Source organism: Malurus melanocephalus, unplaced genomic scaffold (assembly GCF_030028575.1).
Source record: "Malurus melanocephalus ecotype Western Australia unplaced genomic scaffold, MMel_1.1 scaffold_306, whole genome shotgun sequence".
Taxonomy (NCBI): Eukaryota; Metazoa; Chordata; class Aves; order Passeriformes; family Maluridae; genus Malurus; species Malurus melanocephalus.
The window spans coordinates 89,488-115,735 of record NW_026623538.1 but is presented as its reverse complement, the minus strand read 5'-3'; the positions used below and the strand labels follow the sequence as shown (position 1 = coordinate 115,735).

At 37.4% G+C, this 26,248-nt stretch overlaps 1 protein-coding gene across 1 annotated transcript in view; it reads right to left on the bottom strand.

Annotated features, from left to right (window-relative positions):
- TOX (thymocyte selection associated high mobility group box) overlaps positions 1–26,248 on the bottom strand; it is a gene marked incomplete at its 5' end in the record, with an annotated part of 102,217 nt that overhangs the window by 9,560 nt on the left and 66,409 nt on the right. The window contains 2 exons of the mRNA XM_057377214.1: positions 2,767–3,153; positions 15,102–15,182. Coding sequence (XP_057233197.1) covers positions 2,767–3,153; positions 15,102–15,182 — 468 coding nt within the window. The remainder of the gene's footprint in view (positions 1–2,766; positions 3,154–15,101; positions 15,183–26,248) is intronic.

Below are 26,248 nucleotides of genomic sequence, written 5' to 3'. Positions count from 1 at the left end.
TCCTTAATAACCTCTGTGATCAGCAGTGTTTGTTCTACTTCAAGTGGAAGGCAGAGYAGAGTCCTTTAAAAATTGAGTCAGAAAGACGCCTTTCCTTTCAGGTTGTAGTCTCTTGACTTTTTGCCTCCTGGTTGCCAACCTSTCTTCTGTGYCCTAACACAGTATGAAATCCTGGGSACAGTGTTTTCTATCACTTCTTGACTAGAAGGAAGAAACWGAACAGGATACCACTGTTCTGTTCTGTCATGGCAAATCATGGTGTTGTTAGTACTCCTGTAGCCCTAAAATGTAATACTTTTAAATTCAATTCACAAACTCTATAAGCTGTTGTACGCTAAAAAAAAAAAACAACCAAACAAATATTGCAAAGTGAAACKACTTAGACTTTCCAGAGCTCAAAAGTTGCATTACTTTAAAACAAAAGCAGGAGTGTAAGAAATACAAACTGTCTTGTAGATATTTCACAGCACTTCAAGAGACATGTAGATTGGCAGTGTAGCATTTCAACAAGTAAAAAGCACCTGTCACCTTGMGTGAAACAGAAATATCTCACCATGGTATCTTCATTAAAAGCATCARCCTTTCTGACTAAGGAAGATGAGTTGGTAAAAAGCATTTAACCTAAAATTTCTTGAGTTTCACAGGAACACAGAGGTACAGCATTTTTTACTTAACTGTAATTGTCCTTAGTAAAAAAAAAAGACTCATCATGATACAGGCCTACATTCTGGCTTCTAGAGATTTATTTTCTACAACCAACTATCCTGTATTTTCTCTTAAGCTAAAAACAAGTCAACTGCATGCCAAATGTCTCAGAGACAACTGAAAGCACTCTCAAACAGTGGATGCACACACCTTATGGTACAAGCTTGCAACTTGGCAAAATAAAACATTTGAAGATTCCTATTATATTATGGTTTTTTCTTTTGTAGAGAGTGTAGAGTAATGCTTAAGTRTTTATTCATACAATAATGATGTATTATGTATATTATGTAAGTATCTAACATCTGCATTACATGTTTTGCTAGCCCCGACTGTGCTATTAATTCACTAAATAGAGACAGATTTTCAAATCTACTCAGTAAATTATGCCTAATGATTYTGGAGAAAACATAAGGAGTTCTGCATTGGACAAGTATACGAGTCACACTGAACTTGGCAAACAATCTGAACTGAAGGAAGGCTGAATCACTGTGCAATAAAAACTCACTGAAATATAGCTACACAATCTCAACAGGTTGCTGTCACAATTGTAGTTTTTCACAAATGGTAAATGAACCAGGRTATTTCTTTGTCTCTCACTGCTCCGTGCCTTCAGATTCAACCAGGATTCCACCAGACTTAGGATCTTCAGACCAACCTTCCTGGCTCATCTGCTGAGCACTTCCCCGAGTTAATTCCAGCTGCCCAGGCTTGGGGTCAGCTCTKGAGTTTCTATGAGACTTGAGCACAGCTCTCCTGGGACACTCACACTAGCTGTAGAAAACCTTCATGAATACATGACTCCACATATGCCATAAGTCTGTTGCATCTTTTTTCTCTGATAATGAAAATCAACCCAACTGGGAAAAAGTTGTGAACACTTTACAAATTTTCCTTCCTGATTACTCCAAATCACTTTTGAGACTAAGATCAATGTCCTTAAAACTATCCAAATCATCTTCTACCTCGATTTATCTTCTGAACAACTAAGTTTATCAGTCCAGATTGCTTTCAATWTTTKGGGGTTTTTGTTTCTGCTTTGGAAAATTTCYGTCCATGTTAAATTGTTCTCCCAGTGAGCAGCTATGGTTTGTGTTCAAATATTCCCAACTTTAAAGACCAGTTTTGAGATAAAATGTTTCTGGCTTGAAAAGCAAATGCAAATGCCTTGTTAGCAAAGGTGAATTTAYAGAGAAATTTAAAACATGGAGCAAGTTCATGACTATGTATTATCAGCCAGTACTGACAACTTTTGTGAACACAAATTTTGTAGATTCTTGCAATTCCATTCAAAAAGCTTCCATTCTAACGCCACTCTGCAAAGTAAGATCTTATTATTGATAGTCAAATTTCATAAAATAAAAAGAAAATTTTGTCTCATGAAATCAACAGTTTATCTGTTCTCTTTATTGCCCTCCATAWGCCTGGAAGGCACAATACCATGGATGGTCTGCATTAATTCAGAACTCGTAGAAAATACATTGAGAATCAACTATCTAAAACATTCAGAGTAGGGGAAAAAACCAAAAAAAAGCCCCATATTGGGATGGTGGACACAGCCCATTTATTTCCAGTAAAAAGAAGGTATATCTATCTAGCAAAATGAAGCATAATGTAACAAACCCATGCTCACTTAATCTAGGATGTTCAACACAACCTGGGTTGCCTTATGTTCCCTCTGACATTTCCACATCACAGTCAGCACAAGGATAACAGCATAAGCTACAATCACATCTTTTTCTAGAAAATCCTGCCTTTTGTTTGTGAAGTGTCTTTCCTGAAAACTTGGCATTTCACTTTTTCAGGGTACTCACAGATTTGCAGATGGATCTATGGACAATCGTTGCTAGCACAAACACTTCTACTGCAGTTTTCCATCATCTAGGTCAACTCACTAATTTGTCCTTGCCCTTGAAAGACTAAGCCTTGAAAGACTAAGTTCCATGGTTCTGGAACCTCTAAAATTAGTGCTAATCTAAATCTCTCTCACTATGTCAATTTCTGGATGACACCCCTCCCCGAAAATAAAATAATTCCCTAGAGARCTGAAACGCTCCAACTTACTTGCTGCATTGTAGGTGAGTGTAGAGCCGACTGGACCTGCATTGGTAGCTGGTTTCCGATGGATTGCTGCATGGAGAGYGGCTGGTGCTGCGGGATGTTGAGATGCTGGTGCAGAGGGGGGCTGATCTGGAGAGGTGGCGGTGGGGACACTGCCATGTTTGCTATGGAAACAGTCACTGGCATTTGGTTGTTGGGCTTGGGCGCGATGTTCCTGGGGATGTTGGCATGCATGGCAGTGAGGTGAGGATTCATTCCTGGTTGTTGGTGGTAGTGGGAACTGAGGTACAGGGCAGAGTGAGCCTGGGCAGGCCCATGRAACACTGACTGCTTTGAATTCATCATCTGAGGTTGTGGGGAGGCTTTAACATCAACAGGTTCGCTGTAGCTCTGTTCAGAGAAACAAAAATCAGACAATGCTTAGAAGCTACCACACACAGCTGTTCTAACCCCCAAAGTCTGTTTAAGAGCCACACCATAGGAAAACATTTATCCAGGACATTGAATTTTCCTTGAAATGGAATTTGGTTATTACTCCCCTTTATTATCCCTTTTATCTTCCACTTTTGCTTTCAACATTGTAAAAAAAAAAAAAAAAAAAAAAAGAGATTCGGTTCTTGGTTTCCTGATCTAGCCTGGCATTAGGAACTGGCGCAACTGACCTAATGTCCTACACAACCAAGGCAACCAAGCCTGACATGTTTTTCTCATAAGCAGCCACTGCTGTTGTCCTCAGATTTGATGGCCTAGTTGAAAAGAGAATTAGGAGGGTGGGTTACAGMAAAACTCTGTAGTGATTTTTGGCATGTCTTATTTTCCCATTTGCAAACATTGGATTAGATTTTCATTATTTTTKCCATATACATTGATATTGCTAATAGTGATTTACCAGTTAGTTAACATGATGMAGAGGCTAAACCCCATCCTCAGCTGTTCTGCTGCATGGAACAAATACACTGGCTGCTSTGCCACTACCTTTATTTTGAAGTATTTTGTGTTGGAATGCTATCCATACCATCAAACATATTACATAGGACATGCATTAAGAGAAAAAAAAAAGGATACTCTGAATAATTTCTCTTTTAGCAAAACATGCTTTATTAATCCTATTCCCAAGGCTCTGAAAATTCTGTTTAAAACTTATGGCTATATAAATGTTAGCCTGCACCAGACACAGGGAAGTTATCTTTAGTCTAAAGCTAGAAGAATACTGCATAGAATATTATAAACTCAGTTTTCTGAACTGTTATTGTCTGGCCTTATTTCTTAAAGTCACTAGCAATAAAACCTCTCCATTAATGAATGCAAATTCTAATAATACTCTTTGTTCTAATATTTATAACTTGCTAAATTTGATTAAACTCAATTTGCTCCAYTGTTTTTCATACATTAATTTTCTTAGATATCCTGAACCACGCAAGTGCCCGTGTGCTCAAATAAGCAATGAAAAAAAAAAAAGAATTAACTCAGATATGCTTATAGGTGAGAATCATAATTTGAAATTAAGTCATACTGGGATTAATAGTCAGTGAAAGGTGAAACATGCTGGAAAAAAATGGCAGAAATGTCTCTCTGGAGAAAGAAGTCACTTTATCAAAACAAGGCTGAAAGACGCATATATGCCCTTATTCTGTGATCTCAGTGTCATATTTGYTCAGTTTACAAGTCAGAGTAAGTTTCATGTTACTCTCAGCACTCCAGGGTCAGTGAAGTCTATTTGTATTCTTTCTGAAGGATGCACCATCACCAACAGTTCACTGACACACGCGCTACTGAAAYTGCTTTATTATATGCGATGATAAAGATGAGAATGATAACTTCATTTTCCCCATGTGTAACTGCAGTTCCATTAGCAAAAAAGACCCTTGTTTTCYCCAGTAAATGAAGTAAAATTAAATGAATATGGAGAAAATAAATGCAAATCTCTGTCTCCGTGGATCTGTCTGACTCTGCTCGCCTGTGGGTGTACACGTGTGCATTAAGTATTATGTGCATGTTTGCAGGATTCACATGCAGACATAAAAGCCTGAAAGTAGCTGCAAAATCTGCATTTTATTGTTTGGATAATATTTTTGAAACACTCAATGTTTGTGACAACATGAGAAGTATTTTCCCCTTCTCTTCCCAGTTCAAATTATTGGGCAATTCTGAGTTCATGCATAAGTGGTGGATGCATGGCCCATACACATAAAATTATGGAATTATAGACAGTAACATGTGATCCTTTAAATACTGGGTTATGTTAAGAGGAACTGTAGAGTCCCTGGTCAGAAATGAATAACACTTGTTATACCTGTGAGAAGAGCTCTGCAGAGTGATCAAAAGGGACAGTTTCACTTGTCTCAAGCTATGAATCATATTTCTATATGTTTCAACACCTCTCAATCCAGTGAAAAGCACAACACTTCAGTGTAAGACCAAATATTTCCCTCTAACTTAGGATGCTTTAAATCATACATGATCTGAAACCAAATTGTCCAATATCAGTGCAAAATGCATCAAYATTATCAGTTACTGGGAATCTTGGYAAATGAACCCATTAAACACTATTCTCCAGCATACTGCACTTTCAGCTTTTTTTCTGCAGCTGGGTCAGAAACACAGATTTTGTAAGTATTTCTGGAGCTAATAAAATACATGATGTCACTTTACTGTATCTTTGTGATGTCACTCTACTGTGAAATAAACCAAGCAGCATATATGATGCACAGGTCACACTRTGGTTTTGGTCACAGTTATTGCATTCACACACTTGAAGGGGCATTGCAATTGTCCAGAGCAACATCAGACAGTCTTAGACTTCTGTCAAGGACTTTTATCATGGGCAAAAACTGGAACTAAGAAAGGAGGAATTTGATTTGCCAATATGGGCTTCAAGTGCACAGTCATGTTCCCTTGGATTGAATTGGAATTCAGCCAATTTTCTTTTGACTCATCAAAGGAGAAGAGCACAGAAATAATTTAAACCCCCCCCCCCCCAACCTCTTATTAATCTGCTCCAAATCAACACAGACAATTTACATAACTAATTCATAGGATGAAGTTCTAGGATAAGATTCAGATATATGCAGTGGAGACCAAAATTACAAATCCAAACACACAGCACACCAAATACTGGGGCTCAGTAACTCTAAATGCTAAAAAGTCTTTTACTAGAAAGGAAGTGAGAACATCTTCCATCACTACAAGCTGAAGAATGGTGATGTAGACCCACCACTAGAGGGTGACAGAATATTACATTTAGGTAATGGCAGGTGGTATTTTACACATCCATTAGTGAACATACACTAGGGTAATAWATTAGTTTTTCATGACAGTCCTTTATGCTCTTTGAGTGGCTTACACTTGTTCYGGAGATCATGTTGAAGCCTTACTCTAAAACTTCAGATTCTTCAYAGTCTAGGAGAAGGATTCCCTATAGACCTGTCTCTCCATCTAACATCATCACCTAACACTCTTGCCTAAATTTAAAAAGAAATAAATCAAAAGGTAAAGACAAGATAGGTAGGCCAAGACAATGGAATGCTACAAAGTATGACTGCCCTTTAGGCACAACACAGACCAACTTCTCCCTCCCTCCCTCCCTCCCTCCCTCGCTCCCTCCCAAGAATCTGTTGTTGTACTGAAACATGAAGAGTTAAAGGGAAGAACATTTTGAAATCCCAACAGAAAGATAACAAAAGTAGAAGAGAAATAGAAGGAATGAAATGAGTACTACTGTAATTCTAATGRTAACGAATATAATTATAGTAACCAAAAGTACTGATGGTGCATGATCCTAGGTACACAAAATTGTTTAACTTGTATATTTTCAAGGAAGTGTGTGATGATAGAGATGAGTGCTGTTCTTTAGAGAAAGAGTTCAGAGTTGATAATTTTGCACAAAGTTTGGGGAGTGCTGAATCAAGTTCTTCCCCATGGCTTTCACCAAACTCATGACTTTCCTTCCAGTTTTAGAGTAAAGATCACTTTCTCAAGYACCTCTTCTCCCCTACTGTCTGCCATGCTTTATTGCCAAAATAAAGAATTAAATTGGGATAAGGGGTTAAGCATTGCTCACTTAGTTGTTCAATTCTTTTCTGATCGGAACTGCCCTGGGACTAGTGGTCATTCTTACCACAGACTGAATTCAGGCACAGGGATTGTGTCTGTTCCTTAGAGGAAAGTGATATTGGCATTTCCCTCATCCCATAGCATCCAATTTACCCCTATGGTTGAAAAATTATTTTTGGTAAAGACATCCTACTCAATTTTGCTGCATTAGAGAGAAAAACATCAGCCTAAGTGATGCCATTTTGACATCTCCATAGCTGCCTTTAGGATATAATTTTACTTTCACTTTGAAAACTCACACTTTAAACCCTAACCTATGTAGCTGTGTAAGCAAACAGCTCTTGAAACCTGCACATGGATATTGATTCTCTTTCTAAATTGTGGCTGCCTTCTGGCTACTGTTGGAGCTTCTAATACCATTTCTGTTGGAACATAAACATCCATGTGATTGAAAGTAAAGCAAGGACATGTTTTAACAAGGCAGTACTCTAAGGGTCTGATCCTTAGACCACTGAATCTAATGGAAAATCTATTATTAATTCAAACAGAATTTGGATCACAGCCCAATACTGTTACTGTTATTAAAGTATTAATGTCTGGATGTCCATTTCATTTTTCATGAAAACGAGGTAGGATTTGACTAACAGAGGCTGAGAATCATTTCCAGTTGRTGATCACTACTTTTGACCTCTGATTCATCAGAAGCATACCTAGAAACTACAAGTGCCTATACTTATTTCTGTTGTTAACATGTTGGTGCAGTTTTTGTTAGAAATGTTGCCAGCAAGCAGGACTATGTAGAAGTATTCACACATAATGTATATGGACATTTTCAGCTTACATAATGTTTATATGTTTTATATTCAGAATTCTTATCTGTGGGAATTAAACAGCTTTTTTACAATAATTTTACTCTAGTAAGCAGTGCTYAATTATTATTGCTCCTTACAATGTAAAATCAAAAAGTCAGTGTTGTCTCAAAGAAACCAGAGATGTTCTATTTACAGAGAAAAAAAGGGTTGTTTTTTTTCTTGTTCTATTGATTTCAGAAAATTAGTTAATGATCAAAGCCTTTCAGTTGGAGCAATATMATTTCAGTTGTTTACAGATGAGATACTATCAAAATGCTTCTTTATTAATAACACCAATTAAGCTCTCCTTTGTAGTAAAATACAATCAGTGCGTTCGGAACATTCAGTAAATGTTCTTGGTACTATTGGATGCTGATTTTTCTTTTAAATACATGCTGAGACCTTCTCAAGGGCAAAGTGAGCCTTATGGCCAATATGCAAACAACAACCAGCGCAAGCAGCTTTACTTGTGGGCAAAAAAAAACATATTCCAAATTCAGAGGTTTTTTTTTTTTTTGTTTTTTTTTTTTTTTTTTTTTTTACATAGCCAAAATGGTGTAACAGTTCTGTTTTAAATGAGAAGCATGTGTTTGCCTTTAAATGAGAAAAGGAGGTCTGGCATCCTCTCTGTATAGACTGGACCATGTACTTTGGGAGTGTTTCAAACCTGGAAAAGTGCTGAAATTAATTCAGATTTTACATAAATTTGTACCATAAACCTACGTAGTTGCCACATTGTCCCTTTCCATGATGGTGCCATGCTCACACCCAGTGACTGGTGCTTGTCCTGGAGCCAGGCTGAGCAATTCAACAACTTTTGGACTCTGACCAGAATGAAGGTTACATTCAGGAAACAGCAGYGATTATGTCAGCTAGTACCAGGATGTCCAGGCTGTGATCAAACTTAGGCAGGCCTGACTCAGCTTAAAATGAGTTATCTTCAATACTGTGACATTAAAGAGGCAGATAGAAGGAAATTGGCTGCATATTTATGCAGCTCCTACAAAGCTTACCTAAGCTTAAGTTTGCATCTGCTGCCTTTGCTGTCTCTTTGGTGGAAGGAGCATCTTGAATTGTTTATTCCTTCTCTCAGCTTTTCTGTGTTCACATAATCCTGTCTGTTTGTAACGTTTTTGACATTTTAGGTCACTTCCAACCCCAAGCCTGTCCTTGAGAAGAATCCCTTCTTCCAGCCTGCATGGGCTCAGCCATTTTATTAATACCCCTGTGAAGATGTTTAGGAGAGAACGATTTCTCTCTGGCACTGTTTTCTCTTTCTGCTTAGCTCTTTAACTCCTTTAGAGATTCCTTTCCTTTGATTTAACTCCATCCACTCCAGCAGATATCTCATATGCATATTTGCAGTGCAGCTGCCTTCCTACCTAAGTCACAAGAGGCTCTTAGCAAATGACGTTTCCTATTTTGTTAATTCCAGTCACCTATTGCAATAACAACATCTGGGACCCCAGAGAGTTCAGAAAGCTTTTTGACACATTCTTGATGTTTCAGAAACAAAGGAGTAAGCCATGGGTTGTCATCTATAATTAGTCGAGGTGGCTCAGAAGAACATCTTCAAATCTAAATATACATTTTGTCATCATCTACAGGGGATTGTCATGGATTCATTTAGGGTATGTAAGTAAAAATGGATGTTTTATGAATGTAACCTGGGTACATGTGATAAAGGATATGCAACTTTAATTTGATACAAGTGTTTTAATTCCCCAAATGGAAGCACTAGGCTAATAGTGAAATCTAGTTTTATTAACTCACTTCAAAAACAAACAGAGTTCCGCTTCAATCAAAATCTGGCTTCTATCAATATCAAGACATTTCTGCCACTTTTGGCAGACATTATGTGAGAGCATCTCTAGGTTTTTGCACTGCTGAATGTAAAATGTCACATGATTTAGCCTCAAATCAAATTCATGGCAGTAACTTAAATATAGTTTGCTCTTTATTTTAAGCTGCACTAGWTCGTTGGTTTCCTTGCTAGACAAAAAAATGGTTGGACTTGTGTTATGATGAGATTAGACAATTGCTTTATAAATATACATGTTCACTCAGCAAATGCTCTGATACATCACATATCTGCACATACAAGATTTTATTTATGATTCTTTAAAGATTTCTGACTACATCATCATAATTCCCAAAGTAATGAAAGAATAAAGTATCACAGAAGATGAAGCTTTCGAAGCTTTTCATTTTAATTTTTCCAGACAGGGATTCTAATGTAATGGGAAAAAGTAAAACATGTATGCCTATTTGATCATTCTGAAATTTTTTATTATTGTTTTTAAGGAAATGTTGCCATATGCCTTGTAGCACTTTAATAGCTACCAAAAAATAAAAAAAAAAAACATGCGTCAAACATAACCATATTTTTTATTTATTCTTTCTCTTATGCTTTCACTGAGARCAGCCAAAACTGGTTTATAAAATGCCAAAAACATCTGCATGGACTAGGGCTAGATATGATGTAGGAAAAGCTGTTCTCAGGAGCAGGTGCCTTTCTGCCAGCAGCAGAAGGGATGCTGCTCTTCTTGCATGCAACAGCCAACTTGTTAAAGCACTGACCAGSAGACCACACATTTCAGTCACTGACTCTTCTCAAGAGATATTAAGAATTTTGCTCCCAAAAGAAACATTCTAAATCCCAGAAGCTGCTTATTTCAGGAAGGAGTGAGCCAGGATACAGTGCTCCTTTACATCTGAAGCTTGGCTACAGAAAACAAATTGTGGAGAGAGAGSACACTGCACATTTGCATTTATTTAGGAGTTGGGAAGGGCATGATCTGGGAGACCTAACGTATCTTTTTGACTTTTTACATATAAGGCAAGTGCTCTCACAACATACATATATGAAATGGGAAACTAATACTAATGTTACCGTTTCATTTCTGGGTTTTGTTTGTTTTGCTTTCTTTTTTTTTTTTTTTTTTTTTTTTTTTTTTTTTTTTTAATATAGTGTTTTTTTTTTTTTTTACAAGTAGGTCAAATGTTTTCATGTATGTCCACTGCATTCTGAAGAGATTTGAATTCCTTAGGCTGATCTTTTGTATTACAATGCAGGCATTATAAGAGACATTTTGGGTCCCTGGAAMTCTCTGGTTACAAATTGCTGTGCTAATGGCATTAAGGCAATGTCAGCCTTACAGATATGACCTTCAGTTTTATTATGAACTACAATTGCAAGATGATGGACTAGGAAAAGCTAAATCTGCCATATGTTTCAAGAAGTAATTTTACATGTCCAAAGGATTTGCACTGTCCACAAAACTGAAAAATGTCCAAAGTGTTCACTTCAAAAGTCAAGTGAGGACACCACTTTGACTTAGATACAACATCAGTCTTGAAATATGCTTGAGTATTTTGAATTTGAATAATATTYTCCTTGCTGAGAGGTTTTAAGCTTCAGCCATAGTTGCTAAAATATATCTGCATGAAACTTGAAATTGTGTCACTACACAGAGAGAATTAAAGATTCATTTAGTCAAAAAGAATAAAGYGGGGAAGAGAAATCTTTTTTGTACCACTGTAACAGTTACATTTGTACTGCTATAATTACCATACATATATGTATCACTTATATGCACATAAATTATGCTTCTTGAATACATAATATGCATATATTGTTTTATAAATATACATAGATGAACATATGTAATACATGAAAGATTTTAACATTTAACCATATATATCTGTATTAAATATATGTATTTGAAAGATGCAGCAAAAATTCTAATGTCAGCTGGAAAAAAAAGGCTGGTTAAGCTAGAAAAAGTGCTTGTTTTATGAAAAAGTAAAATTGCAATTCACAGCATTTTATGTAATGCTGTACAAATTACCAGATACCAGAGACTGCATTTCTGGACCTGAATAGTACTAAAAGTTGCAACTAAGGGCAAATATAAAGACACTTGTTTACAATGCAAAGGCTTAGTCAGTACTATAAGCAATATGGCAATCTGCATAGCAGAAGATATAATGCTTTGTTATGTGTTTTTACTTTACCTATCAATTGCTACACACATGAACAAACTCAACAACAGAAGCATTAACTTCAACCAGGAGAMTTTCAAAAGGAGAAAACACAGGAAATATAAATTGAATKGGAATTAATGCATACTGACATATTYATMCATTCATATGTTAAGCYTATTTAGTGGGTGGTAGCCATACCTGTTCTATAAAGACATTATAAAAACATTTAAAAGTGTACTAGAGATGGACTGGCCATCCTATTACCAGAGTTGCTGGTGACACTTCCACTCCTTGCAGCTGTGATTTTGTCAAATCACACAGTCTGATATGATAAATACTTCAGGTGCAAACTCTGTGTGTGTGACAAACTCCAAACAGRACTGCTCAGTTTTGTAAACAATGAACTTTTAGGAGAGGGAGGGGAGGAGAGAAAAAAGGCAGAGCAGAAGGGGCAAGGGYCTGAGTTGTGAAGGCACCATCTCCACCTGATGTTGCAATTCCACCCCAGTGCCTGAACACCGGTGTGTTTGAATTTCATTATTCTGCTGTCAGGCAGAGGTTAGGAAGTCTCCTGGCAATAGCAGATCTACCCAAGTTCTCTGCAATCTTCTGCTTCAATTATTCTGGAATCTCAAATGGCCAGGATGGGTGCAGTGAATTCAACTCAAAGTCTGGACCACTGAGGCAGAACGTGACACATGTCCATTCTTTGCTTTTCAGAATGAGAAAATGTGCAAATAAATGCAGAAAAACTTACATAATGACTCACATACACTCACTGGTTTTTAAAAACCAGTAATACTTAATGGAAAAGGTGGCAGAATCAGTGTTGGAAAGTCAGGAGACAGGAAAAGCAGCTGCTCTGGGAGTTGTAAGGCTCCTGCTGAGTTGGACAGAGGGGACCTGAGCAGAACCCTTGCTCTCTTATTCCTGCCTATTCCTGCAGACAGAGTCATCTAGGAGGGAGTATGAAAGAAAGTTTGATAACAGGGTAACATTTGGATAGTAAAAGGATGTCCTGAKGGGATGTGAAGCACAATCAAGCATCTGAGCTGCCACCTCGAAGTCATTGGAGCTCTGCTATGAACATGAATGGCTTAATATTGTTCAAATATTCTGGAAAATTAAATTCTAGATGTCCCGAGGAGAACATGAAAAATTACTGTAAACCTGGTTTCACAATGATTTAGCTGTGTTTGAAAATGAGGACAACCTAAACTTTCTGCTGCCAAGTATTAGTGAGAATTTCTTTACACCAAAGCACTGYTGGGATGAGCAGCACAGAAAATTCTATAAAGCAGCAAAGTTAAACAGCATGCAGTAAAAATAACTCAGGAGGATCCAGGGTGAAATGCCTGATWGTAAGTGTGAGGTATCACAGAGCAAGGTACAAAGTATAAAAGATATATGTGAGCAAATCATTAATATGGTTATAAAGAAATTTTGGAAATAGTATGCTACTTTTGGCATGTCTAAACTTTGGATAACAAGGTCTTGGAATCTTAATAATATTGTCTAAAAGTAGCTTTTATGGATGAAAATATAACAACACGGACATAAAAGACCACATTGACTCCAAATAATCTTAATTATGTATTATATGTATTTCCYCATGCTTACAGGCTTGTCTAAAGAACTACAATTCTTCTGGTGCCACATAAATATTTGATAATGATAATGTAGAATATACTGATATTATATTACAGCTGGTTATTTTACATCCTTATTCCAAAATGGACTTGCTTTAGTTACATGCCAGCTCTGTGAGATTCATTGAGTGTGTTCATGGGAATAAGCAATCAGTACACAGCTTCATTRAGTTTATATTTTTATACTTTCCACACTGGAGGAAAACATAACATTACGGGCAGAATTTAAATAATTGCTTAAAAGTTAAGAACATGCTTCAGTGCTTTTCTGACTAACAACAAATTTAAATATTTGCACAAATGGATTCATGCACTGAACTGATCAAAAGTCTTCCAATTTTTTTTCTAGAAAAAACCCTCAGAAAATGCTACAATATACCTTTTTTTATTAAAAAGAATCTAATTTTTTATATTGTGCATTTAAAAATTAAGCCATATAGAGTGTTATGTAAACAGTCCATGATGTGCTGGATAATGACATCCAAGTTATTTTCTCAAGTGAAAAGTTGGATTCATGTATTTCTTAAAAACTTAGAATATTTTGAGCTTTTTAGACCTATCTTTTGCCAATAAGCAAGCTATTTCAAAAAGATTTGCTTGTGAKCACATGGTACTCTTTCTGTAGGCAATGGGTCTTTCTGGAACCAAACAATCTTAATACAGAAATTAAAGGTATCCTGTAAATTACTTTAAAACTAAACACAGGAGTATAAATAATGGCAGCTAAAAAATAGAAAGTTATAGAACACAACCCCCAAAAATGAATGAGGCGACACCGATAATTCAGACTTTTAAATTCAGAACAAACACTGACCAAATACTGAGATAATCGAAAAACATGCATGAAAGGCCCTTGTTCAGCTAATCATACAGCAAAGCTGTATGTGATGTGTACAAACAAATATAAYATACAGAGTAGTATAGTGCAGGGCCCCAAAAACATTTCAAACTAACAAAGAAGTTCCACTCATGTCCTATATGCCAGTCTTTCACWCTGTGATCTTTACCTCTAAAATTGATTTTATTTAAGTAAGAACAAAATACATGTAAATTTGTTTTGATAGACTCAAAACAAGTAGTTTTAACTGGTATGATTCTGAAGTCRCGCAAATGGTTTTTCACACAGACACAGTACAGTAATTTCACATTCTTCTGCATATTTAAAAGTCTATTACAATTTCTAAAGAGTCTGCTGCCAAGTTATGGGCACTGAGAATATTTGAATAAATCTATTTAGAAAATCGCTACTGGTTGTATACTTGGGATACACTGGTGTGCTCCAGAGAAAAACATCCCACCATTGTCTTAGTGGTGGCCTATGCTGTGCTCACAATGGCTTGCTGGATCAAAAATGTAAATTCACATTTCTTGCAAAAATTTACAATGCCAGTTGGGCTTGGCTATTTCTGTATTGTGATTGCAAGGTAAAAAACAGTACTTAAAAAACCCTGCAAAACCAAAACCAGGCATTTTATGTGTGGTATTTATTTTTTTTCCCCTTATAGGTAGCACATTGGCTGCCTGGTATGGCATGTTTCTTATATTGAGGTCTGTTTTCCACTACTTCCTTCCCCTGTTGAACTTGCATGTCCCAAACTGAGYGCTGTCTTGATGACCAGGAGTGAAAGGATTTCTTTACGTGGAGAGATSATGGTGTTTATTGAGCATTTCCAACTTAAACCCAAGTTTAAAGGTGATAAAAAACAAGGCTATTTGCACTAAATGCTGTGGTGCTCAGCTGAAAATGGTTTTCAAAATGCCATTATATATGTGTGTATGTATATACATTATRTGTTACCTTGGATACAAGGCTTGCTCTGTAGGCAGCTAACTGCTTCAGATACTCCTTCTTGGCAGCTTCGGTTTTCTTTTTGTATACCTAAAAACAAAGAGTGTCACATTGGTAAATTAATCTGGTTTTGTTTTCACATATCACCGGTGTGTCTCATGCATTTTCATAATGTCTTTCTAAATAAACAGTCTTTGCTCCTTGTATTGCTTAAAGAGCGAAATAATAAACATCAAATATTTTAAAGAAAATATTRTTCCAACTGTGAAACAACCTTTAACTAACCAGCAGTACTGAACAAACAATATCCCTCGTAGCATCCCAGGTTTAATTGCTCAAATTGAAATGTGGGGTGTGCTTTGAAATGGGACCTTTGGGGATGGGGCAGGTGGGTGTGACCCTCTCCACTGGTTCCACTTGTGTGACCAGTTAAAACCCTCTGGGAAAGATGAGAACCTGCAGAAAGGCATAAATGAAGGAGGAGATGACAACACCACACAGAGCAGCCCAGAGGATTTTTCTCTTCCCTGGTTGAACTCTTGGGGGTAGCCAAAGAAGCCCGGGGAGCTGCTAAGGATAATAAATGTTAGTCATTATTTCAKTCTTGATCCCATATCGGTCTAATTAACTTCTCAGGAGCATGGATCTATTTCTGTACATTTCTCTCAACYCACCAAATTATTTCAAATGTGGCATGTGCACAATCTCAAAATAGATTAAAGACCTTGGAGAATCACTTCAATTTTGCCCAGATTTCAAGATCAAAGATTATGTGCCGGGTTAGGCAGGACCTCATAGCACTACAGTAAAATGACAGAGAAGCATATGTAGATATTTAGGGCTGAAAGTTCTCAGGAGGAGAAGCAGCTYCTGACCCATGGAGCCGAGCTAATGACTTGCTGTTAGCCATGTCAGTGACAGATCCAGGAACAACTCAACATTTCTGTTTGCAAATAATGTCATGAGTTTCTCACAATTTCATGCTTTGGGGTTTTTCTCTCTGAAGGGGCAGGAGTCGTGCATACATCTGGGCTTCATATAACTAAGCCAGACTGACTCCTCATCTTTCTTGTTGAAAGGAAAAGCTTCAAAAACATCTAAAGGTTTATAAGTGAGGGACACAAATAAAGGAAAAGAAAATTTACTTTTTTTTCTTGTTGTTATATTTCATGATTTTTAAGTCACATGCCAGAGGTTAATCCATATATGGATGGGCATTTGGGATTCATAATATTGCACAAAATGAAACTGCAGATTTATGTCTCTGTTGCCCACTTGTCCAGCCAAATGCACAACCTGGGGACCTGTGGAAAGCCTCCATGAGGAAAGTAAAGCCTGTCCACCTTYCCCCTCCCATTCCTCGCTGCCCAGTTAACTGGGCTATTGATTTAAAGCTAAAAGATAGGCAAAGCTATTTCAGGGATCATTTTGGGGTGTTCTGAATTCCACAGCTAAAAGCACACATGAACATCTCCTCTTCAGTAAGATACACTTTATGAAACTTTAAAGGGCTCTCTTTTGATCTTCCAGTGCTCCAGTAAAACCAGTCCCATAAAGGAAAGGGCCTGGCAGCACAGAGTGTACACACATGGGACAATGCAACTGCAGACTACAAAGGGAGAGTGGCAATGTCAGGCTGGAAGGATCTAGCACAACACCACTTTTATAAAGAATGTGCTCGTGGAAACATTTATTGTTTCACTGAGACTTTGCTTTCAGACACAGAACAAACCTCAGATACAGGCTGGCAAAACTCRGAGGCTGCCTAAAAGGATTAAAGATTTTGCTTCCCAGGGAAGCAAAAGATCATAATGGAAACAGAGAAGACTTAGGCTTCTAAAATTGTAAATATGAAGACAGAGAGGGGGAAAGATTAGCCTTAGCTGTGCAATTGTATCTTTGCACCCTTGTAATTTCTCCAGATTAAGACAAATATGTAGCATTTGCTGATCTCCTACTGTTCTTCAAATAAAAAAAAAAGGCAGCAATTTGCTTTTTAAGATGTAATCGTTTGTGATTATTAGGGGAATTACTATTTGTTTTGAAAACAAATAAGAAATTAGTCAGCAGTCTGTTCCTAGCTGCTAAAATGAATTCAGCTTGACCTACAGAGCAAGGACTAAGTTATACAGCTTTGTATATTGCAATGCCCCTGCATCATTGTGATAGCAAACCTTAAAAACAGAACTGAACAAAGAATAATGTTCTTTAAAAGATCATGTATCTACTGCTTCCACATTGGGTTTTATTTTGCATTACACAAATATAAAAAAAATAGACATTCCTGCTGCGCTCTTACAGTCAGAGCATAATTGAARGAGTCCTCTGGGACCTGACTTTTCCCRCAAATAGTGGTATTGCACAAGGTTAACTCAATAATATGAAGCTAAAAACAACTCTAGCAAATCTCCATCTAAAGCATCACTACTTCATAGGAACATCATCAGACAGATGTTATTTAATTATTTCCTACCTGTGCATCTACCACTTTCAGTGCACACATTGCCTTGCCCTCTTCTCTTGAATCCTTTGGTGAATGAATAATAATCACATGAACACCATGTCTTCCCTGGCACTTTAAGCTTCAACAATTTTACAGAAGGTCATCAGAGTAAAAAAGTCCTTACTGGGAGGGCAAAGCTTTAAATGACCTCAGCCATGGTCCCTGCAATCTGGCTTGTCTGGATGCAAGCAGCTCACCCCACTTTGTCCCTGTAAGGGTGTTGGTGTGTCCTCCAAGGACAACTTCAGCTATCCTTGTCTGTGCCACTGTCCCTCTGAAGGTGCCCACTGCTTAGGTCACCATACAAGTAGGGTGATGATCCTCATGCTGCTTTTGGAAATTCCATATTGGACCAATATTGGGTTGGTCCTGGCCTAGACTAAAAATTAGGGTAAGTTCTGCCTGTGTGGGGAGTACACACCTGGTAACATGAACAGCAAGAAGGTCTGGCCTCCAAAATTTTTATCTGAAGGCAAATGAATGTGGCCCTGGCAATGGCACCAATTCACTGTCTCTGTGCTAGACTGGACTTGTACTGGGGGCTTATAAAGCATGTTCAGCATCTGCAGCAGCACCTCAAACAGGCATGAGCAAGTCAGTTTCTCCTTCAAAACTTTTCTTTTTTTTTTTTTTTATGCAGCTGTGAGAATTTTTTARCCCTCAGGCTCAAATAGTTTTGTGTTGTTCTAAGTATAAGAGTTGCATCCTTGCAGCATTTTTGCGGAGGAAAAAGGCTTGAGTCATCATTCAAATGTGCTCTAGAAAATGGCTGAAGATCTTTTGAGCTTGAGACAGTGCCAAATTATAAAACACATCATATYCAATAACACAATTAACATTTTTCCTGTATCAAGAAGCAAGGGTTCATTTCTGCTCCTTATCTATACTGTATAGTGGGAATTTTATTTATAGCAACTCAGAAGTCTTTTATAAGGTCATTTTCCTGTCCTCTGTTAAGCAACCAACAATTATTAAATAAGTAACTTGACAGGAGCATATAGTTATGGAATTAGTCATTTCCATCTTGGTTTAATTCAATTAACATGATAATTGAACGTCAACTGATTGTCACTCAGGCAGCAAAGGCCTATTCTGATTCAGCTGCATATTTGTTTCCTTACACAATATTTTATTTTCTATATTGTCCCAGTTGTGGAAACTGAATGTTGGCAGAAAAACCCACATAATTTTGTACATGCCGGGTGGGTCAATTTAATTTTTCTTTTTCTCTTCAGCATGCTATAGAAACCACCAAACATCAAGAATACATTTGCCTATAAATGGAACTTGCTGGCATTATTTTCCTATGTGCTTCACACACACAAATGTAGACAGCATAATACACAGGTTCTTATTTGACTATAATTCCAAGGTAGCTTCAAGTTCYCTTGCACTGCTGAGCAAAGCATGCAAAAAGGAGCGAGTACAAAACCCTACYTGGTGCATAGAAATGTATAAGATAGGATTTGAATTAGGCCACCAGGAAAAACAAATGCCCTGGGCTCTCACAGGCTGGCACCAGACCACAGCCCACTGTACCWGCAACTTTTAGGTCAGGTTTCCTGGGCTGACCACACACTGGGGCTACCAGAGTTATGGCAGCCGACATCAAGGACTGAACTATTTTTATTAACAGTGACACACACATCCTTAAACTGAATGCACCAAAGCTTACTTGGAGGTGGAAGGGCGGTGAGTTACAGGATGAACACTCACAAATACTAGATTCACCAAAATAAAAACACAGCAGAACTTGTGCACTTTTGTTATATGATGCCAAATTGTGGTAATGTTTTACTTTATGTTTTTTAACTGCTGTTTAGTTCTTGTCTTTTTGGATCATAAATTCCTTGAGGCAGGCTTTATGTCTCCCGTGCTTTTCTATGTGTTCTATAATATCAAATTCATTACTCATATATATATATATATATATATAGTTGAAATATTCCTGTAATGTCTTAAACCAGGTTTGTTCTGGTTAGCCACTTTTTCCCAATGAACTTTCTCTCAACTTGGAGTAGGATTATCAACACATCACAACACACTAGGAAGCAGGATGACCACCCTGTCCCTTGTGTCTTGCACCCTTATTGCCTGAGGGACACAGATCTCCCTTGTCCCAGTCATCACAAGAGCCAAAACAGGCACCCAAAAATTTTGAGTATCAGGTGCTAATGGAAATTTATTGCTTGTGACTGCAGTCCCCTTTGATATYAGAGATGATACCAGACTTGGAGACAGTGAACTAAAGTGATGATTTTTGGAGAAAAAGAGACTTTCAGAATTTGTGCTTCAYGGAGGTCTTCAAAAGACTTAGCTGACAAAGCACATTACAAAGAACCATGCTACTTTCCTGGCTTTGCCTAAATAGATGGTACAAGGATGACAAAGAAAGGGAGTTTTCAGTTTATCTTGTGAGTATCTCCTTAGAGCTGACACTTGCAAGCAAGTTATATTTGTCTTTTTAAAATGATGTAAAAGTGCCCACATTTGTTTTGGTGGAAGTGGTCCAGAAACCCCATGAAACACTATATGCAAAAATACTAAATCAAAAAGCAACATGAGTGATTTTGTATTCTTGGTCTCTGCAGTGTTAGATCCCATGGGAGTGTCATTTTCACGGGCTACAGTTACAGGAATGTCATCTGATAAAATACAGTAGGCTGCAATCCAGAATTAAATTCCACATTCAGATTGTCGTTCCTGGCCCTAAATACGTCGGCTCATAGAGTAAACTTGTATTTTTTTCCAAGTGGGAGACATATCTCCAGTTTTAATCTCCTGATTTTTCAGCAAAGGCATCTAGAGCTGCACACACTCATCTAAAATATGGAGAAAGATATTCCCATAGCAGTCAGRAAAAAAATCCTCAGAATTGCTTAATGGACATTGAAATATGTTACCACTTGATTTTTAATCTAGGTACGTACAGTAACAGAAAGAGGCCCAGGGCTAGCTATATGGCTCAGTAGTCTCTTTGACTGTAGAGCATGGAAAAGATACTGATGACATATTAGATGCTTAGGGGAAAGAATTCAGTCTTTCTGGCATGTGAGGGAAAGATCATAGGCCAAATTCAGCTCTAGCACAAACAGTGAGACTCTACTGAGAACACTGCAAATTGCAGCCATTTGTGCCAGGCCTAAATTCGACCTTACAGTCTCAATGCTTTCTGCTTACAAGAGCAGGACTGGACACTGTCAGGAGCACGTTGGATGAAAGCTGAGTACAAAACAAGTGACATTAAACCTGTGATTTATGTGGCGATTATTTCCACTTGCTGGTACTTTTGAAAAAAAAAAAAAAAAGAGAAAGATGTGAGCCTGAATGGAAGCATAATAATTGGGCCTAAATCCAGTTTTGTATGCAAATGACTTTAAAAGTCCTGTTCCTATTTGAGGTCAAATGTATGGATAAAAGCTGGGGAACAAGAATAAGTAGAAAATTAAGGCTATTATCTATGCATATTGCTACAGCAGTATCAGAAATCCAGGGTCCTTTTGGCCCAGCTGCTTCCAAATACAGTGGAGTTAAAGTCAACATTTCATAACTCCGTGGTCTCATGCAATATTTGTCCAGGAGCTGTGTCTTTTGTGTGCTTTGAATGGGTTTTACAAATCCACCCTGGACAGGGGGTGTCTGATGTTGCTGGGGATGTCAGTGCTCCCAGGGGGCCTGACACTTCTCCCCTCTGAAGTGAATGGAAGTTGAGGAGYTCATGGACTGGTTTTGTAGAAGCCAGGGCTATAGAACAATCTGAAGATATAAATGCACATATATGTATGTATATAAGCATAGATATAAGTTCTATCTGTGCTTGGTGTGTGATTRTCATTGGCCCGTTTGTGTTCCAGCTCATTAAGCCCAGATGCTTTCAGAGGAAAGGAGAAGGAGAATACTCCACGATGAGGATCAGTTGTTTTGAAACCTTGACACTCCAATCTGAGCCTTCAAAGGGTAAAGAAGCAATTTCAATATAGAAATTCATGAAGAAAAACAGAGCCTCTCCCAAACACACCTAGAAGGTAACCCTGGCAAAAACAACATTGCTGGTGCAGGTAGCTGGGAGSAGAGATGTAAAGCTGCTCTCTGTTGTGCCTATTCCTGAATCCATTTTGCTTATAATTCACTTTGGCAGTGTGCTCACACAGATGTGCCTTCTCTTCCTATTCTCATTTACAAAAATAAAACAAAGCTAAACCTTGTGTGGTTGTTTAGCTACTAAACTGAAGGTACATTCTCATCCTCTTACAAGTGTGTTAGTTATTCCTTGGAGATTGTTTTATTAGCACAGATAAAGTAAGGGTTTTTAAAGGGAGGATAAGAGAGAGACAATCAAATGTCTGTGTGACTATATGAGCATATATAAGGGAAGAAACGGAAAATTTGTTTTAAAAATGCTACTGACTACTGTGACCTCATGCTCTGCACATCTTCTGAAGCTGTTTCAGCAGCCTGTCCCCTGAACTGTCTGAGATCCTGACACCAGACACCCCACATGCATGGCAATGCAATGGGAACATGATGGCTCTTCCTGCCATGGGGTGGATTATGTAATTGGTCATGTCTAGGGATGGGATGCCATTACACCCTGGGAGGGAGCATCTAGTTTAGGTGTTTTCAGAGGACATTGAGAGTCAAGGATCCACTTTGATCTGACTTGTGGTRCCTCACATGATGATAGAAGCTGTGGAGATATGAACTGTTCACATGAGATATGAAGATATGAGGGGGGTATAAACCYCCTCCTGAACTTGCTGGTTCATCCCAGCAATGGATAATCTGCTGCTATGCCTAATACTTCTCTGTGAATAAAACAGAAACTTCTAAAACACACTTTGTTTTTTTCATGTCCAAATCAGTCTGGGTTATTTTTAGTGACAAAATAGAAACCCCTGAAAGCTTATGGGTTATAGTAAAAATGGTAACAGCACCACAAACATTGACACTAATGCACAGGGACTTTGTTTCATTTAAATATTGGTAACATAAAATCCAAGTTCCATGAGATGTTAAAGAATAAACTGCAGCTTTTATCTAGTGGGTCTTTGAGCACCAATGAGGAGTAAATGATTTGATTTTGTGAGCTCGGAGGATTTGTCAGCTGCCTCATATGTATAATTCTGGCTCTTCATATTCCTGCTGCTTCTAATTTAGCAGGACAGCCTCATAATTGAAGCAAATTAACTATTTACACTTGCCACTTCTACCAGGGGAAGAGGACACATCAGCAGGAAAGAATGAGTGGGAAATTAAATTCTTCCCACTTGTGTCAGATCTGCCCTTATATAAACACATTAACAGTAATTTCATGAGGCGTCAACCATAGGAATAAATACTGAGGGATAAAATAATGAGGTGTTGCTATTGAGCTGAACTGTTGTAGCTAATATCTCTGTCCATGAATTATGCWGCCTGAAAGAAAGCATCTGTCACTGCACTCCAACAGTCCTTTCACCTGCTTCTTCTGATTGTTACATTTTGGGTGCCTGAGGTGAATCCCTCCTTCTCCCAGCTGTAGGGCCAGGGCAAGTAAACACACAGGAACACATACACACACACAAGTACACACACTAAGCTGTTCATAGGAGGCCAGATTCATTCCTGCTAGAATTCCAGTTAAGTCACTGAAGTTACACCAGAGATTAATTTTGTTGAATGTTGAATAGACATTCAATTCCATTTTTAGAATAACAGAACATTTATTAAGGTCTTTGGCTGAAGTTTTRAAGTTACACTAATGTAAACAAGAACATTTTGTTTGTAATTTGCCACATCTATTACAGCTTTACTAGGACTCCAATTAGAAACTTAAGGTTCATTTAGTACATGCACATCTGGTACTGATTTARAATTACTTTCCTTATTCATCTAAGGACAGAAAATGACCTAAATAGCCTTTTTACCCAGTTTTAACCAGTGCTCTGTCTGAAAGCCAGACACTCAACCGTTTAGCTTGTTGAACCTTCTTTCCTAGGGGCTGTTTATCTCCCCTTTGCATTAAAAAATATTCAAAGGGCACAGATGTAGATAGATAAGCTATAGAAATAGGATGCACAGAAGTGTAGTACTAAGGAGAAAACATTGTTTCTGATCATAAGASAAAAGTCACAGAAAAAACATTCCCAGTGCTATGGCCTACAGCATTGAGGAGAATGTACCTCAACATACCACTGCTACAGCTGCCTGCCACTCACAGAGTTATAAATCTGAACAGTTTTTGAAAGCATTTACAGTGCAACAAGGAAGGAAAATGCACAGTGCCTGCTTCTGATCATGTGTAATTATTGTACTCTATTCAGATGTTGAGAAGTCCAGGACAAAGTCCACCATGACCACTAAACTCCCTTTAACTTCTAGACTCTTCTGYCTAGACAGATTTGGACAAAATGCAGGCACACACCACCAATGCTGGCAGAAGGGTCTTTTGTACACAGAAATAATGGGAACATACGGCTCAAAAGTGCAAATATCTTCTTATGGGAAAATAAGAGGGAAGTACCCTGGTATCTTTTTTAATCTAATAATTTGCATTATCCTCACTGTAAGAATATCAGAGCTCAATCCATTTCAAGAATAACACTCCCCTAACTTCAGTAAAGCACCTACCATCAGCTCATAATAACATTTCCCTTTTTGTCATTAAAATCCTATTTTCTCAAACAACACTTAGCTAGTTCTTTATGTTTTGAAAAACGTATGTGGTTATTGCACCAAGCTTTTCAAGCTACAGTCTGATATGTCAGCTTATCAAAATTTTGTTGCAAAGGCTTGGGTATACATATACTGCCTTTAGGTCATTATTGCACTGAGTTTCTCTTCTTTTATTTATTTTGTGGTCAATCTTCAGGAATAAACAAGAAGACTTCTACGTATTTCAGAAAAAATGGCTCAGACTATGGAAACAAAGAAGATTTCATTTTAGAATGAAAACATGAGGCTATTCTCCTTTCTCAATAGCTGCATTATGTTCTACTTTCTGATTCATTTATATTTACTATTTAAATAGTAAAAGGAGTTCCAATTCAGGAAACATAATTTGGAAACATAYTTCTATTTAAATTCCAGAATAAGTGTTAGCTTCCAAAACACAAGCCAGAAGCTTTATGATAATTGAATCCTTTTCRGCAAGTATAATTCATCAATAAAGTAGTCCTCTAATGATGTTATTGTTTCTTTATTTAACTATTTTTGAATTTGTGAAGCTYCTTCAATGCCAAATACCAAATGCTACATTAATCATTTGTATTTTTAGAGTCCAATTTTCCTACCAGAGACATAGGTTTTGTAACAGTTACTAATGCTCTGGATCTGAAAAATTAGGCTTTAAAATACCGACTAGCTAGTCAGTTAAATGTCTTGTAATCATTACTTTGTTCTACTAGATCCCTAATTGAATAAAAAATTRGTTTAAATTTATTCTAGAAAATAGGATGGCCAATTTTATTTTTTTAATGGAGACTATCTTTTATTATTTTTGTACAGTGCTAGATTAGAAAGGGCTTGGGCCTGGAGTCTTAAAAATGTGCTTAACAGATGGTAATGAATAGGCAAAATGAGTAAAAAAGCAACAAAGATATGCTAACCCAAACTCTTGAAAGAATTGGCTTAAAAAACACAGTTGCAGCCATTTCTACATGGATGTGTCACGTGGATTCCATAACACATCATTCTGCTGTGTTTCAACTTAAATTAACAATAACAGAGATAAGGAAAATAAATTTTGCTCTACTCTTACAGCATAGGAGTTATTCAATTTTTGCTTTTAACCATTAATAGGAAATTGAAGTAAAAGCTGCAAATTTATGTTTTCATGCACTTTTCTTACACATTTCTATGGAAGAATTTCAATATTTTGGTGATAGTGCTTACAGGAAATGTGCATATTACAGTCATTGAGGTTGGCCTTTGCTGGGCATATAAAAAAAGGGAAAAGAAAGAAACACCAGAAAATAACTCTAATGTGAGTTTTCTGATCCCTGTGTTCAGAAAGTTACCTTTCCTCCAGCTAAACCTTCCAAATGATGACCTTATTAAATGCTGGATACTAGATAACAAAAGCTTTTAATTTTTTTTTTTAAGGTTAGTCAGTGAGTGCCAGATCTAGATTCTTTTTACCCTGATATCTTTAACAAGGATCTAGATGTACCTACACCACCCAGCTATTAGCAAAGTAACCCTTCTTTTTCTTTTTTCTTTTCAAGCCCAAATAATTTTATATACCAAAAAATCATAAAAAAAATTCCTTTAATTCTTAGTATTTTTAACTGGAATTTTGTAATAACAGTGTATGAATGAATGAGATTCAGTTTAGTCCCAGTACTTTTCCACTCTCTGTGCTAACATCAACCTCAACTCAGGWCTTCTGTGGCCAATATTACTCTCACCCAGTACATCCCTTCCTTCCATATCTGTTGCTTTCTTAAATTTCCCATTTCTTTAACAATCCATCCTGTTGGCAGTTAGCAAAAATGCAACCAATAACAGCACAAAAGCAACCGTTTGCTACAGTGAGGATGAAAAGTRTTTGCCAACTGTCACCACTTAAACRTSATGAGCTTCTGGAGCTGCCCACTTTCATACAACTTACACTGGAAGGATTTCTGCAAAGYTTCAGGTCCAGCTCTGCTGGCCTTGTTACAGAACCAAGGCC